Source organism: Bos javanicus, chromosome 12 (genome assembly GCF_032452875.1).
Source record: "Bos javanicus breed banteng chromosome 12, ARS-OSU_banteng_1.0, whole genome shotgun sequence".
Taxonomy (NCBI): Eukaryota; Metazoa; Chordata; class Mammalia; order Artiodactyla; family Bovidae; genus Bos; species Bos javanicus.
This window is the reverse complement of record NC_083879.1, coordinates 2,743,003-2,759,849: the sequence shown is the minus strand read 5'-3', so window position 1 is coordinate 2,759,849 and position 16,847 is coordinate 2,743,003. Positions and strand designations below refer to the sequence as shown.

General features: G+C 39.3%; 1 protein-coding gene across 7 annotated transcripts in view; it reads right to left on the bottom strand.

The window, feature by feature from the left end:
- The window catches only part of DIAPH3 (diaphanous related formin 3), a 562,435-nt gene that overhangs the window by 130,899 nt on the left and 414,689 nt on the right, over positions 1-16,847 (bottom strand). For 3 of the 7 annotated variants that reach the window (XM_061434429.1, XM_061434430.1, XM_061434434.1), the window contains 2 exons: positions 10,896-10,991; positions 10,350-10,409 (listed from right to left, as the gene is read on the bottom strand). In XM_061434429.1, coding sequence (XP_061290413.1) covers positions 10,350-10,409; positions 10,896-10,991 — 156 coding nt within the window. Of the gene's footprint in view, positions 1-6; positions 200-5,741; positions 5,813-7,492; positions 8,251-10,349; positions 10,410-10,895; positions 10,992-16,847 lie in introns of those variants that run through there. The other 4 variants (XR_009739822.1, XM_061434433.1, XM_061434431.1 and 1 more) reach the window with 4 other exon arrangements.

Genomic DNA, 16,847 nt, shown 5'->3' with positions numbered 1-16,847 from the left:
ACCCACCTCCAGGATCCCCACAGAGCACTCCCAGGCCCTCAGTTCGGGGAATCTGCTTGGAAGCCGTCAAGCCCCCGGATCCCAGCTCCCTCCTCCCACAGTATTCTCTTTCCTGTCTTCACATCTTGCTGTTCCAGGCTGACCATGTCTTGACTTCACAGAATTTGATGCTGGTTTTTGCTGTTCTTTCTCCTTGTGGCTTTGCGGTAACACCCAAGGGGAAAAGGAGGTAAAAACACCTTTATTATTTTGTTTTAAAACCAAAGTCTCTATAGACTTTTAAATTTTTTTCTTTTTCTCTTCAAAACTAGTTCATGCCACATCTTAAGTACAGTATAGAGACTACCGTATGTAAAAGAATTAATTTCCATCTCTCTAATTAGTACACCATTCTGCATACTACTGCCACTGCACAAGAATTTATACTAACTTTCCATTGACAAATGCATCATGCAGGGTGGGCAGAAAAGGAGAAAAAATGCAGAGGAACTACCAAACACTGAACTTACGGCATATCTACTCAGTTGTAGGTACATGCATCATGCAGGGTAGGCAGAAAAGGAGAAAAAATGCAGAGGAACTACCAAACACTGCACTTATGGCATATCTACTCAATTGTAGGTACTTTGGCTTCCCAGGTGGCAACAGTGGTAAAGAAAGGACTTGCCCGCCAACGCAGGAGATGAAAGAGGTGAGGTTTCGATCTCAGTCAGGAAGATCCCCCGGAGAAGGGCATGGCAACCCACTCCAGCATTCTTGCCTGGAGAATCCCATGGACAGAGGAGCCTGGCGGGCTACAGTCCACGGGGTCGGAAAAAGTTGGACACGACTGAAGCAACTTAGCACGTCACACAGGTACTTTAGTAGAGTCCTTTCACATGTTTTCACTTAATGTTCTAAACAGTCTAAGAAGCACATAGTATAATTTCTTTTTTTTACAGCTGAGGAAAAATAAATCCCAAGGTTAAATAAGTGGCTAGGGTTTCCTTTCATTAGATCAAGAAGTCACAGCAAGGCCTAACTGCCCCTGAAGCCAGTGCCTGATTCCACGCTGTTTTCAAGGTCAGACTATTTGGCCAGATCACCCAAGGCTTTTAGAAACGGGATTTAAAAATACGAATACTTTTACAGATAGTCAGTGAGTACAAACAGCCATTGCTTTAGTAACTACTATGCCCGACAGGCATTTGGCAAAACGTTTATTTCTGATACTGACCACACTTGGAAAGTGGTTTCTATCTGTGACTACTCCAAACTGACCTTTATTTTTAATGAGGACAAATAAAATAAAATATAAAAACAAATCTAGCAGTCCCTTAGAAACCAGTGTTTAGCACCAAGTGTTGTTGTAGGAAAAGACCTCAGACACATGATGTAGCTGGCACCTGCCTGGAGGAAAACCAGCAGCATGAGGTCACTGTCATCCCTGATAGAATGCCTTCCTCAAATGTAACAGAACACCCAAACCACGCTGAAACATACATGGTACAGCCGTTCCAACAGAGTTACCTCGACTTAATCAGTTAACTGCTACACTGTTGTAACTACTACTACATGGAACACCTTATCCTCTCAAAACCAGGATGACTCTGCCTGGCTGGTGCCCTGAAGCTCACTCAGCTGGCCCACTGCCAAACTGATCCCTACCGTTACACTTGGAGATTAACCCTTAGAGTTTTCAGGAAACTGGAGAACCAACTTTGCCACAGGACCTGGGGAGCACCTCGGCTACTTTTCTTTCCCTCAGGTTTTACAGACAGTTACTTATACACAAGTAATCTCTCTTTTCAGCTGGACCATTGATGCAAACATTTTCCTGCATCTCCTGAGCAGTAACGTTTCACAATCCATCTAGGAGACGTGCTATTTTCTGCTGCCCTTGCCCCCCTTCCCCACACAGCCTGCCACTTGCAGGAGAAGCCCTTGCATTCCAGTTCTCAAAGAAAAAGGATATCATCAGGTGAGACCCCCAAGCTTCTGACTCAATATTCACGTCTACTTCTCTCCACACACACTTCCTTTTCACCATCCAGGTGCTCAAACCTGTACTCTCGCATCCCATCCCCAGGAACCTCACCCTCACGACCGCCCCAGCAAACACACATCTTTCCCCACCAGAGTGCCTTCCCTTTAGAATGGGTGGTGAAGCCAATGCCACACAGAAGACAAAGAGTCACGACCCTCTCAATGAACTACAACCTGTTTTAGTTCCAGCTATTTCCCTTCTGTTTCATTCTTTCATACCCAGACTTTTAGAAAGGACAGCCCCCATGATGCCTGCACTCAGCACTGTCTGCTTCAGTTTCTACTGTTCTACCACAAACGCTCTGCCAGAGGTTAGAGGTGTTGTCTGTGCCCTTGGGTCCGCTCTGTGCCCGGTGAGCCTCCATCCGTGATGGACCTGGCTGTTCTCAAGCCTATGGCTTTGCGTACCGCTCTGTCTCTTGGCCCCTCAGAGACTGTTCCTTCCCAGCTGCAGTCTAGCGAGTCTTGCACATCTTCCTGCCCGGGAGGTCAGCATGACTAATGACCGTCCTCAGTACATATGATATCGTCCGCTCCCTGCATCCTGAGTGAACCTCCACAGCGGCGCGGGTTCACTGGACCTTAACTGCTTATCCTAAACAGCTTGTCACTAGGATTACAGACTCATCAACCATTTGATATGTTCCCCACATTTGTGACTATGTCAATTAAAGATTAGTTTTCAAATGACAAAAAAATTACATTAAACATCATGAGACTCTTACTGATGCAGTCACAAATGTGGAAAATGCATCATGCATATATGTATAAAAATATAACATGTAGAAACAGAAAATTTGTAACAAACCAATAATCAAACAAGAAAAAAATTATTTTTTTATTCTTTGGGGAATTTGATAAAATCAACAGATCCTTTTAGCAGGGGGTTGTCAGGGCGGGGGTGGGGGAGGGCGTGGAAAAAAAGCCCCAGCACAAAATCTAGAACAAAAACAGAGTTCAAGGAGTTTCTAAAGTCCATCTACTGCTGCTGCTAAGTCACCTCAGTTGCGTCCGACTCTGTGTGACCCCATAGATGGCAGCCCACCAGGCTCCCCGTCCCTGGGATTCTCCAGGCAAGAACACTGGAGTGGGTTGCCATTGCCTTCTCCAATGCATGAAAGTGAAAAGTGAAAGTGAAGTCGCTCAGTCGTGTCCGACTCTTAGCAGCCCCATGGACTGCAGCCCACCAGGCTCCTCCGTCCATGGGGTTTTCCAGGCAAGAGTACTGGAGTGGGGTGCCATTGTCCATCTACTGACTCCTTATAAATCCAGATTCTGACCCTATGCTTTAAGAAAAGGATAGATTTAGAATGGACCAAAAACATTTAAAAGTAACAATTATAGTCCACTAAGTAACACAAACAGATACATACTAACCATAACAACTATTTCAGGGGAAGTCAAGGACATCCCTTTCTTCATACAATGGTCCTTTATCTCCTTTTCACTCAATTTAGTCTCAGCCTTCAGCCTACAACTGTGAATGCTCATTAAATGAAAGGCATTTGTTATTTCTTGCTTAAATGTCCTTTTCAAACAATTTGAGGTCCTCACTACTTGAGAATTTTCTAACCTGTTCACGCTTAAGAGTCTGTCTCATAAGGACTGACCAAAAGGTTGTCCCGCCCTGACTACAAACGGGAAAGGCCTTTCTGTCCACTCACAGGGCATCGGGCCCTGGGCAGGAGCCTAGAGTCTGTTCTCCTGTGCTTGACTGCACAGGAAAGAGGAGAGCCTGATGCCTGAATAAAATGTAGAATCACCCAAACTGTTTTACATTCCTGGCCTAGAAAAGTCTCCTTAAAAAATATTTATGTCTTTTGACAGTTACAGGTAGTATTTAATTCCGCTTGAAAGCCCAAGTGTAAGGGTGTCAAAAACAATTAGTATTTTAATAGTTCCCTTCCTTAGACAGGCACAAATTCATCAGAAAGAGAACAAAAAATAAACTCAAGAAAATAAGCCATATTATTCGTTATGCTTTTCTACTTTAAAATAGGACATTATTATTATTTTGTTTAATGAAAATGGTAGCCCATATTCTACTTTGATAGATAAGGTTTTCTAGACAGAGACTGGTTTGGTATTGTCCTCCCTATTTTCAGAAAAGCCTGAAGGCAGCTCGTGCTCAGTAGACACCACTGAAAATCTTACAAATTTCATAATTCTGCCTCAAGACAAATTCTTGCTGCTCATGGAAAAGGTAGGTCAAGAAATAAAGGGACTGAAGGCTGAGTGCAGAAGGGAGGGGGGATGGTTGTGTGTGAAGTTTTAATACATCGACAACAAACCTGTCCTGTGAGCTTCCTTTAGAGTTATTTTGTGAGAAATATGCTAATTCAAAGATATCTAACTAGCTTCACATTTAATTCTGACTTCCAATCCTAGAGTGGCAGAGCAGCTGTGCCTGGAGGCAATACAATCTTATTTCTATAAAAATCTCTCAAAGCTCCATATATAAGTGGAAGAGTAAAAATAGATAATCAAATCCAAATTAAGGCTATTAAGAATTGATTTAGTGTAAAGATAATATAGCAAGATTTTGTTTAGGTTATGGATGTTCACTAAAAATGTGTAATACTTGTTTGCCTAAAATTTTGATTATGTTTTATCTTATTTTGTCACAGTTAAATAGTTTTATCATTAGGGATTTTAATTGCATATAGTTTATAGAATTCTTTCTGATTACTCTATATCCATTTAACTGAAAAAAAAAATTCCACAGTACCACTTAATGAAAAGAGAACCATCTAATGAGATGCAATCAAACTGCTAGCAGATGCTCCATAAGATGTGGTTGAACAATTCCTGTTTGTGAAACCTTTGTCACAAACGTTTTAGAGTCTACAGGGGAAAAGAAGTCCCTGAAGAGAGTAGAAATTACTGTACCCTGAAAAACACTGGTTCCTCAGTTGTAATACCACTAAGTTTTATAAAGATAAAAGGAAAGCAACAACTAAAGAAAAAAAATGGGGTAAACCACATCCTTGAAAATCTTCTTCCAACCTACACTGAAGGTTCCTCTATCATGTGATCTTCCTTTTCATCCATTATCTGCTTCCATCACTGCCTGTGTCCATCTCTAAGGCTCAGTCCTTGTACTCTCTAAGTTAGAGGATTTCCTGCAGATAACTCATCTGCGTATGCAGTTGTGAGCATTTCTCTATGAGGATCTCAACACAGAGCTCTAGACCTGGCTTCTCTCCTCACACCCTTATAAGCTCTCTGACTTTCTCCATTCCTTGAAGCCAATCTATGGAAATTTCAAAGTGGCTATTAGGTCCTTTCCATTCTTTGTTCTAACATGCGTCATACAAATTGCTCAGACTTGTCATTTTCCTGCTCAAAAGCCTCAAGAGTCCAAGTTCTTGGCCTGGCATCAGACTCTCAATATACTTCTTCCCTATCTGGGCCTTTATTTTTAACCAGGTCAGTTTATTCACTAATACCCAAATATGGTATGATTTTATTAAAATGCATTAATAAATATTTTGATTATCTTGAGTTACTATTTTCTATCAACTGTAGAAAATCTTTAGATTTCAAATGCACTGTGTTGAGTAAAGAAATGAGACAACGCCCTGTACATATTAGTAGATGCTTTCATTTATTTACTGTTGTTAAACTTTGCTTGATTAAGCAAGGGAAAGAAATCAAATTAATAAGTTACTCCACACTGCTAAGGAGTGAATAATCTAATCAAGATTGAACCTCACCCTTCACATCTGATGCAATAATCTTCAAACCTGTGATGATCAAATATCTCCTTCTGATGACAGATAATATTCTAGGAAGAAGATGAGAAGGAGTTACTTGGTCACAGTTGGGGCTTTAGCAAGTGACATACTAAGGCCTACATATTTGGGTAACAACTGCAGATGTGATTTTGCTCAATGTACATTAATTGTTCTATTCAAGTCTAAGCACAGACATGTCTATATTCATTCAACACATTCTTACTAAAAACATCCATGTGTCAGGCATGAACCCAGCGAACAACTGGGGCTTTAGCAGTTAACAAGGCAGAGACCCTCCTTGCCTGCACCGATAGGACTGAGGAGTGATGAGGCAGACACTGTATGAGAACTCTTTAAGGGAAATGCATGGTGCAAAACGGGAAAAACCAGGGTGCTAGAAAGAGCATACAGGTACTAGTAAAAGCAAAGAGTTTTTTTTTTTTTCAGTTTATTTTTAATTGGAGGATAATTGCTTTATAGTATTGTATTTGTTTCTACCATACAACAATGTGAATTGGCCCTAAGTACACATGTCCACTCCCTCTTCAAATTCCTTCTATCATATCCCACCCATTCCACCCTTCTAGCTTGAGCCCGCTGTGTTATGCAGCGACTTCCAATTAGCTATCTATTCTACATATGGTAATGGAATATTAATCAGCCATAAAAGGGAATGAATTTGAGTCAGTTCCAGTGAGGTGGATGAACCTGTGTGTGCTCAGCTAGGTCTGAATCTTTGTGACCTCATGGACTGTACTGCTCTGTCCGTGGGTTGAACCTGGAGCCTGTTACACAGAGTGAAGTGAGTCAGAAAGAGAGAAACAAATGCTGTCTATTAGCACATGTACATGGAATCTACAAGAATGGGACCGCTGAGCCTACTTGCAAGGCAGGAACAGACACAGACGGGAGCACAGACTGTGGACACAGAGAGGGGAGGAGAGTGGACGAAGGGAGAGAGGAGCACTGCAGGGCGCACAGCCTTTCAGGGCTCAGACTGGGAGGGCGCGCACATGCTGCTTCTGCTTTTTGCCTCACTCTTGCCATCAGGGTTTTGCCTCATTTCTGTTTATCCTTCAAAACTCAGCTTTGATTTCAGGTCCCTCTAGAGGCCAAATCTGAACTGTCTCATAAAGTCTGGATTGGTCTTTACGGTATTCCAAAAGCTCTGTGCATTACTGCCATCTTGGCATTAACCAGACACATGAGATCTGTTACTCAGCTGTCTCCTAACTGGCTGGTGGATTCTTAGACGGTATTTCTGCATCTAAAATGTCCAGCAATGCTTAATACATTTTGCTAAACAACTGAGTAAGTGAAGGCTTAACAAAGAAAAACACCACACACAATTTCTTACTAGGTCTTAACAGACAAAGCAAAAGATAAAACAGCTAAAGGTTTTAACCAAAGTATTTTGAGTAGAGGTTTAGCCCAGCACAAGGACTGGATTATTCAGTGTGTACAACTTCTCTGTTTGTTAGGTTTATAGGAGTTAGAGTGCTTCAGGTCATCTTTTGCCAAAATATATCTTGTGAAACTTTAGCTCCAAGGTCTCAGAGGATACATTATCAGGATTTTCTCATTCTGAAATAAAAAGACTCTTTCTAGTCTACACACACATACAAAGTCTATATTTATAATCTAAAACTTTCATGATCTTTCTAACAGTATAAGTTTATTAAATTAATATAGATATTTTAATAGAGTTTATTAAAAGAAATAAACAATGGTCCTAATTCCAGAAGGTGATTTATTCTTGCGATCCAAGACTCAGATAAAAGTGCTATCTAGTGTTTCTACCTGGGAACAAGGGAGGAGACAGACCAGAGGCTAGAAAATGTCTGAGTGCGTGTGAGAGTGTATCTCAACAGCATGAACTTATGTCACAAGACAAAGAACATGGACATACGTGGCTCATCAGGATGATGAGAAGAGGAAAAAAGTGATTCAAGCTGCTGTGTTCAGACACGACATAGCACAGAGAGGAAGAAGCTGGACTCGGAACTCAGGCAGACCTCTGTCTGAAACTTGGCCACAGGACCAGAGGCAAACTATGAGACCTGTTCAATTTTTGGTTATATTTTACTATAAAATAGAGATAAAAACAATGACTATCTGACAGGATTATTAAGAAGATTAAAAAGGATATATATAAAGCATTTCAACATACTGCCTGGCTTCTAACTCAAATAACTCAATAAACAAAGTAATGTAGTCAAAATTAGCCTATTAATACTATTATTACTATTAAGATGCAAAGATAATTAAAATATTGTAGAAAATCTCATAGATCTTTGAAAAATAATAAGATATCAACTACTATATATTTTTAGAAAATGCAAGTGTCAGTTGTTAGTTTTAAGTACATGAAGTGAACTTGCTTCAGTCGTGTCCGACTCCTTGCGACCCCTGTGGACTATAGCGTGCCAGGCTCCTCTGTCCATGGGATTTTCGAGGCAAGAATCCTGGAGTGGGTTGCCATTTCCTTCTCCAAGTACATGAAAGTAAATAAAAAAACAAAAGGGGTTTACATTACATTTCAATCACATAGTTCAGTTGTACGGTTAATATTTTTAGTGAAAACAAAGTAATTTTTCAAAATAGATTTAAAAATGAATTCTAAAATGTATCTTTTCAAAAAACACTCATGATCCTTGTTGTAATGTTCTTAACCAAATTCTGCATTTTTCAAGGTCTAGTCTAATAAATCTGCCATTATACATGTATCTTTAAAAATCAGTCTGTTCATTTGAATTTTGTTTTTTACTTGGTGAGAAACATAAAGGGAAAACATAAATATCAATGGAAATAAGTTTTTAAAATACCTTAACCCATTACATGTATATTAGAACAGAGAATTTGATCTTTAAGATATATCTCCTTTGACTTGCTATATAATTTACTTGCTTAATTATCACAAAAGCTTTAGACTTAAGATAGTATATCAGCCTTGATAGAAATAGAAGTGCAATTCTTACCTGCTTTTTTCCTCTGGACCAAAAATATCACAATTCATAATTATAGACAAACCTTTGTAGCCTGGACACGTTACTAACATTATAGTCACAAAAGGACTGTTCTTCTCAAGGCCAGTATACAAATTTATCTTAAAAAGTTTTCCCCTTCATAGCAGTCAGAATACTTAATCACAGCATGGGTATCTGTATGCCATTATAATCATATCATATCATGACTGGGTCTTTTCTTTAATAACTTACAGTGGGGGCTGAGTTATTTCACATACTGCATTAATAATAATAATTAAAAAATCTAAGTACACATATGCAATCAAATAAGAAACATGATGGGAATCAACACTAATATTACAGTTGTGTCACTAACTAGCTCTGTACTCTTAAAGTTCTCAGACTGTCTGAGTTTCTCTATTCTCTACACTTTTTGCCAATATTTAGTAAATAATTACCCAAAGCTAGGAATTAATTATCCACAGTGAATTTTTCTGACTTAGTACAATTTTTTCTTCCTATTTCTAGAATAGATAAAAGCAAAACAATAAAAACAAACTGTTGAAAACAGTCAAAAGATCTATTTAAAATTTTGGTGTACATTTTTTTACCTTTTATTTCATTTATTAAGCATCTATTATGTATACTTCATCTTGATCGGTAAGCATCTACACATCTATTAGAAGATCATTACATTTGTGCCCCTTTCTATTTACGTCATATTCTTTTTAGGTTATTCTAGAAATCCGACATAAGTTTTTCTATTCAGTCACACCTTAATACTTCTAGAACGTTAACTCATCTGTACACAAAACAACCCAAATAAAGTCTGTCAAGTATCTTTTCATTTATAAATCTAGTAAACTTTGCTAACACCTCACTGGATAAATGTCAATCACGATGGATGAATTTGATTTTGACTAGGAAAGGGAAGCAGAAACCATAATACACAACAGTGAGAGAAAGGAAGCCAAAGTAAACAAAGCCCAGTACACACGAAATGGCGTCTTGAAGACAGAAAGAGGGCTCCATGCACCGGGGGTTCAGGAGCCAGCTGGGGATGTACGAAAGGAGCCAGTCTCAGATAAACATGGGAGACGAAGGCAGCTCGCCTTTCTTAGTGATTCTAGCACACCCTTCCACAGTAATACCACATGAAGCTCATCTGTGTTAAAGATTTGGCCGCAGAGCTAGTCACAGTGTCTCACACTGTACTGGCAAACATGGTAGAGTAAGACAGGTAACAATTCAATATTTCAAACTGTATCTTAATGTAAAGCAAATACACTGCTCAAAATAGGATTAAGAGAAAACAATGTTTTTGAAAGGAGACATTGGACAACAATGATTATAAATGTGTGAGGTAACTTCAAATAATAATAATAAAAGCAAACTGTGTACTTAAGACCTGAAAGAAGAATCTTTGACACTACCTCAAGGCACTAATGGAGGGATGGAAAAACATGAGTGTACAATCTCATCACAAATATGTACATCCACACATTTTTACTATTTTAGTCACATTGAAACTCAAGAACATCACAGCAGCCTACTAAAATCTCAGATCAACAGGATAAAAGTAGATGAGAAGAATGTGCAATTTATGAATACGGTTTATTACCATGGTTACAAACTTTCAGAATAGGCCTCCGAGACGCTGGACTGAGACTCTGCCGAATATCTGTTAAAAATACATATATATAAAAGAAACTTAATATAGAGCTCTGTTCACCTCAGGAAGTATAACAATGTTAGACATTTTTCCAAGGTTAAGTATTTCTGGAAGCGATGCAATGCTTCAATACCCTGATATACTTGAAGCAATAATGTTATGACTTCTACTTCTCATTTAATTATGCTACTGTGAACTCCACTGGGATAAGGTACATATGGTCCCTTAGATGAGACCTGTCCCACTAATCAGGCTTTCCCAGGTTCAGCGCATTGATTTGTTAATATGCTAGTGACACTGGCCAACTGGAACGCTTCTCTCTCTGACACCTGTCATTGCAAAGGAAGGATTAAGCGAATTTATAAAACTCCTGAAGAGTTGTTGCCCAGAGCACTACATTCTTGACACGCGACTTTAAAAGAATTATAAAAAAGGGGAGTGTTGTTCTTTGTTACAGTTCCCTAGAAAGTAACATGAAAGAAGCATAATGTTCACCTTTTGGCTTCGGTGTCCTTTTCCTTCGGTCGCGGAAGGCAGCCCCCGACTGCAAGGCCTCCAGCAGACTATCCATCACTCCTGTCTCATCACCCTCTGTGAAAAGAGAAGCCGGGAATTCCATCATCCCTCTGAGTTACCATAGCAATGTCAAAGCATGCGCAGGAACTGGTGATGGTATGGTAGGGGGAAGAAGATCAGATGCCAGGACTAAGCCACAATTTCAAAATATGAAAGGACTTTAACTCCCCCAGAAATCAAATGTCTTTTAATGCAATCTGTCTCATTAATGCCTCGGCCACTGTCCACTAAAGAGAACCAAATTCCACTGATTCACTTTAGAGCACTGTTTTTATAGTCTGGTGGCACAATAACTGTAAATGCAATGTGGGTCTAGTCGTATCTGTGTCTCGGGTTATCATAAATCACATTTCCCTCGTAGAAATGGGTTATTTTCAAGGCATCAGAGCTCCTATTCTAAAATCGACCAGGTGTGGGAGAATGTTTCTGTTGTTATAGAGATTCTGCTGTCTAAATTTATTGTACAAAATTATATTTCCAGGCCAACTTCTGTGAACATGCTCCCAACAGCTGATTCTTCGTATCAGAGGGTAATTGTCCTCAAACTTTCAGTGACACAGAACAATCACTGCAAACTTTTACAGAAAGTATGAAAAGTTTGTCTTTTTAATGAAAGATAAACCAAAAGAGGCTCTGAAAAATCTGAAGGATAGAAACACATTATGATTAGTTTAAACTGACATTCTACATATAATTGATGAGATTCTGGATATAGAGCCAGCTCTCTGTATTCAGTTATTTTGTAATCTACAGTTACATATGCCCATGCTAAATGTTTTTTAAAGGAAGCTGTTAAAAAAAAAAAAAAAGGTTCAAAGAAACTACTGGTTCAAACTAAATCTACGGAAATGACAAAGATTTTTTTTCTTGGTCCCTGAGAGAGTAGTGGCATTCTCTATGAAGTTGTGTGACTGGTATACAGTCATATCTAAAATACTACATAACTATTTTCCTCTGGATTTTTTACTTCTTTTTTTGAAATGCAATCCTATTCTAGAGAACATATGACAAATGAATGCAGTAGAGTACAAACAACATACTCATTTATGGTTTATAAACAGATATATAAATATGTATCGGCCGCTTGCAACCTGGTTCTGTTTCATTTTTAGAAAAGTACTAAACTTCATAGGTATAATGTGAAAAAAAGGTGGGTGAGCAATAGAGTATTTGGAGGTTGTTAACTTACATGTAAATTTAGTTCTAAAGTGGCTTGATGGCTATTTTAATTAAAATACATTAAATATTTCAGATATTTTAATTATTATCTAGCAATCTTGGAAATTTACACTCAAACTCAAGTACATTTTTCCTAAAAAGAACTGCAGGTAAAGCTAAATATATATCTCATTAGGGTGATATTATCATTAGTGTGACATTAGTTGTGAATATATCTCATTAGTAAAAGGAAACCTTGAACTTTCCACAGTAAGTTTGCTGTTGACAGTAGTATTGATGAAGTGATTGTGAAACTATCACATGAGTATTGTAAGCCTGAGCAGATGGGTAGACACGTTGATGCAGAACATGGAATGCTTGCTGGGAAATACAAATACTGAGTGGGAGAAGGAGAGGAAGAACCATGAAGTGCTGGATTAGACAGAAAGGTATCAGATAAGCTCAAGCTTTGAAAAAAGTACTCTTTCTAGCTTTGTGGTCCCACAGAGCCGAGAAGTAATGACACCACAGGAGCAATGAGCACACTTGGCCCTCAAATCTTGGCTTCTAAATACTATTACTCACTAGTAGGAACTGGAATACGTAGAAAAAGGGCTGATTCTAGGGCTGAGATCAAGGAAGAAAGAAATGAGTCAGGAACATACAGAAAATGTCTGTGCCAGAAAATAAGAAAGTGCTCAAAGACAGATGGGTGGAGGGGCCAGACTGAAGAATGAAAGCGAATGTGAAAGTGTGAGTAGCTCAGTCATGTCCAGCTCTTTATGACTCCATGGTTTGTCCATGGAATTCTCCAGGCAAGAATACTGGAGTGGGCTGCCATTCTCTTCTCCAGTAGATCTTCCCGACCTAGGGATCAAACCCGGGTCTTCTGTACTGCAGGCAGATTCTTTACCATTTGAGCTAACAGGGAAGCCTTAGCTAACAGGGAAGGAAGAACAGCCTTAGCCAAATTTAGGACAGTCTGACCACTGAATCGGAGAAGGCAATGGTGACCCACTCCAATACTCTTGCCTGGAAAATCCCATGGATGGAGAAGCCTGGTAGGCTGCAGTCTACGGGGTCACTGAGTCGGACACGACTGAGCAACTTCACTTTCACGTGCTGGAGAAGGAAATGGCAACCCACTCCAGTGTTCTTGCCTGGAGAATCCCAGGGACAGGGGAGCCTTGGTGGGCTGCCGCCTATGGGGTCGCGCAGAGTCGGACACGACTGAAGCGACTCAGCAGCAGCAGTAGAACACTGAATAGGTAATGATGAGAATGCATTATTATACATTGGAAAAAAAGAATCATGAATCCATACTGACACTAAACATTTTAAATTTTATTTAAAAAGGGGAAGAAAAAGCTGTATTGAAAAAAAAAATTCACCACATTACAACTCACACAGTAAGAATTAAGCAGAAATCATCAATGGTTACAAAAACTATTGTATGTGAGGTTATGGAGCAACATGGCATGGAGAAATCTCACAGGTAACACCTTATCCAAATAATCAAATTTGACATCACCAGTAGTGATGGACAACAACTGTCTCCTGAGGTCATGCACTGAAATGGACACAATATAACCTGTGAAGAAATATTTAACTTGAATCCAAATGGAAGGAAACAATATTTTGTGAAGCAACTAGTCTAGGTTCTTAAAAGTCATCAATATTGACCAAGAAAGAAAAAAAGAGAAGAAAAGGTTAGCGAAACAGCATTTTATGTTAGAGGAGATTAAAGAGACATGACAACAAAATGCAACACACAATTTCTGATTAGTTCTTGTACTGCAAAAAAGCTACATATGACATTATTGGGATAGCCCAATTTTAAAATGTGTTGGGTATTAAATAATTATATTATACCAATGTTAGTCACTTGAGTGTGATGATTATATTATGGTCAGGTAGGATAATGCCATTGTTCTTAGGAGACAGATGCTGACATGGTCAGGCTCACTAAACAACTACCTACAGTTTCACATCCTCAATTTCATGCCTTTGATCATGCTGTTCTGTCTGCATAGAACATCCTTCCTGCTTTCTTCACCAAGCCATCTCCTTCTCCTTCCAGACAGACAACTAAATATCCTTTCCTGACCTATATATGCTGAACTAGGTGCCTTTCTGTGTCCTAATGGCTTGAGGTACATATTTCAATAAATCCTCTATAATATTGTTTATGTGATCATTTCTACCACGAGACTATGAGTTCACTGAGGGCAAAGATTATGGCTTTCATTTAACATTTAGCAAAGAAGGTGTTTATCAGAGTATGTTGACTCTATCAGCAAATGAAGCAGGGGTGTGGTCAGCTGGAAGGAGTCCCCACACAGAAGAACAGAAGTCATGATGGGGGTGGTGAGTGGGAGCACACCCCCGTCACCAGTGTCAACAATGCTGACTGGCTCCCTCCTTCCTCTGGCCACACGTGTCTGTTCAGCACATGCCAGTATCCCAGGAAGTGATCCACTGTTTCCTTTTCTGACTAAACTTAATGTCGGTGGTCTAGAACTGAACTATTTTTCACTTGAAATACTGTATGTGTTGCCTGAAATGATACTGCTTCTAGTTTCTCCCTAATTCAATTCATTCCATACAGCACTGAAGCAGAATTATGATCCCCTAGTCACAAATTTTCAAAATCACTCACTTGCCACAATATAAAGTCCCAACTCGTTCTCTTGGCCCTGACACTGACACCAATTGCTCTTTAAATCATATCTCTGATTTCCAACATCACAACCTGTTCCTCCACTAAAGGCAACTACCTGTGTTTCTCCACAAACATTTTCTCCCATCCATCAGTCTCTACCTGGAACTTCTGTCCCTGGACTAATTCTCCAGTGTTAACATTTTGCTTGGCTTCCATTCCCCACTCTTATAGTGAAAATTGTATAGCATCAGAGTAAGAAGCCCTGCATTCTAGTCTGAGCTGTCAACTGGCTACGTAATCATTCCTGACATGCGTGATAGCGATAATACATGTCCATGGTTCAGGAGACGATCAAATGAGATCATACAAATGAAAGCACTTGGTAAATTGCTAAGTGATACAAAAATGTATGGAAATAAATTCATAAATGAACTCCATGGTACACTATAGGAAGTTTATGTACTGTTCAATTATGTTCTCAGCATTGTTTCAGATACATTATAAATTAAATAACTCTTTTATAGCATATTTGATTATGCCTTTGAATAACATCATTTCTAAGGGAAGTTCAGATCAGAAATACAAGAAGACTCTTAAAATAGTCCAAAGGGTAAGATGGAGACACAAAATAAAGATGTTTTTCCAAATGCTGAAAATGCATTTGAAATTTTCACTTAACACACGTTTACTGAGGGCTATGATGCACCAGAATATTACTAGGCATTCAAGAATTAACTAGCTCCCAAGAATTAACCAGAGGTGTTTTCAGCTCTCCAGAAGCAGAAAAGTGAGCTCAGTATGGAGGGTTATATTGGATACGTAAGTTTTCCCAGTGAATTAGAACCTGTTAGCAACATGAGTGGACATGGCAGGGACTGGGGAGGGAACAACACATCTGGCAGAAGAAAGGCAGATACAAAGGCAAAAGTTAAAAATAAAAACAGAAGTGAGGTATAACAAAGGATTTTGTTGCTGTTGTTTAGTTGTTCAGTGGTGTCCAACTCTCTGCGACCCCACTGACTATAGCCTGCCAGGCTCCTCTGTCCATGGGATTTCTCAGGCAAGAATACTGAGGTGGATTGCCATTTCCTTCTTAAGGGATCTTCCAGACTTAGAAGAAGTATTTAAAAGACTCATGTTTACACTATTCTAATATAAACCAGAGAAATAAAAATTAGCCATTTTTATTATAGACTAGAATTCAATTTCTTTAACTACAAGTCAATTGATATTCAAAATATTTATAGCCTCTCTCCTGCTGTGAAAACTCTTTAAAATAAATAGACTAACTGCAATAGTCAAAGCTGTGCTTTGTCTGAATAACATATCACCTTGCTTAATTTGTAAATCGTATTTTTAAAAGTCACTTGGCTTCAAGGGAAACAGAGGGAGGGTTAGGGATGAGATACTTCTAAAGAAGAGTCAAGAGGGTATGGGGACAGGCAGAGAGGAGATCTGTTAAGGAGATCACAAGGGGGACAACTAGGCTACAGGAGAGAAAGGGGGCCAAGAAACCAGAAGCAAGTCTGCTGGCGTGGGCCATTTACAAAAATATTCTTTCTTATTTCACAGACCTGTCAGAAAGTTGAAGAGAACAGTGATAGGTATACACAAATACCAAGCAATTTTTGTTAATTACTAGTGAATTACCTAGAAATAATATTGCTGTCCTACAGGAAGCAATCATGCAATACTAACTAGAGGGGTGAGGAGTATTGACATCATTGCACTATTATGTATGTATGTCTGCAAACTCAGTTGTGTCCGACTCTTCGCAATCCTTTGGACTGTAGCCTGCCAGGCTCCTCCGTCCATGGGATTCTCCAGGCAGGAATACTGGAGTATCCCCTCCTCCAGGGGATCTTTTCAACCCCAGGGATCAAACCCAGGTCTTCTGTGTTTCCTGCATTCACCGGCTCTTCTCTGACCATCAGGTATGAAATAGTTACAACGTGGTGACAGTGGAGGTAAAGGAGAAAGGGTGTAATGAGGACAGTGTAAGTGGGGAGAGGGCACAAAGGAACTAAACTTTTTGCCACTTAGGAACTCAA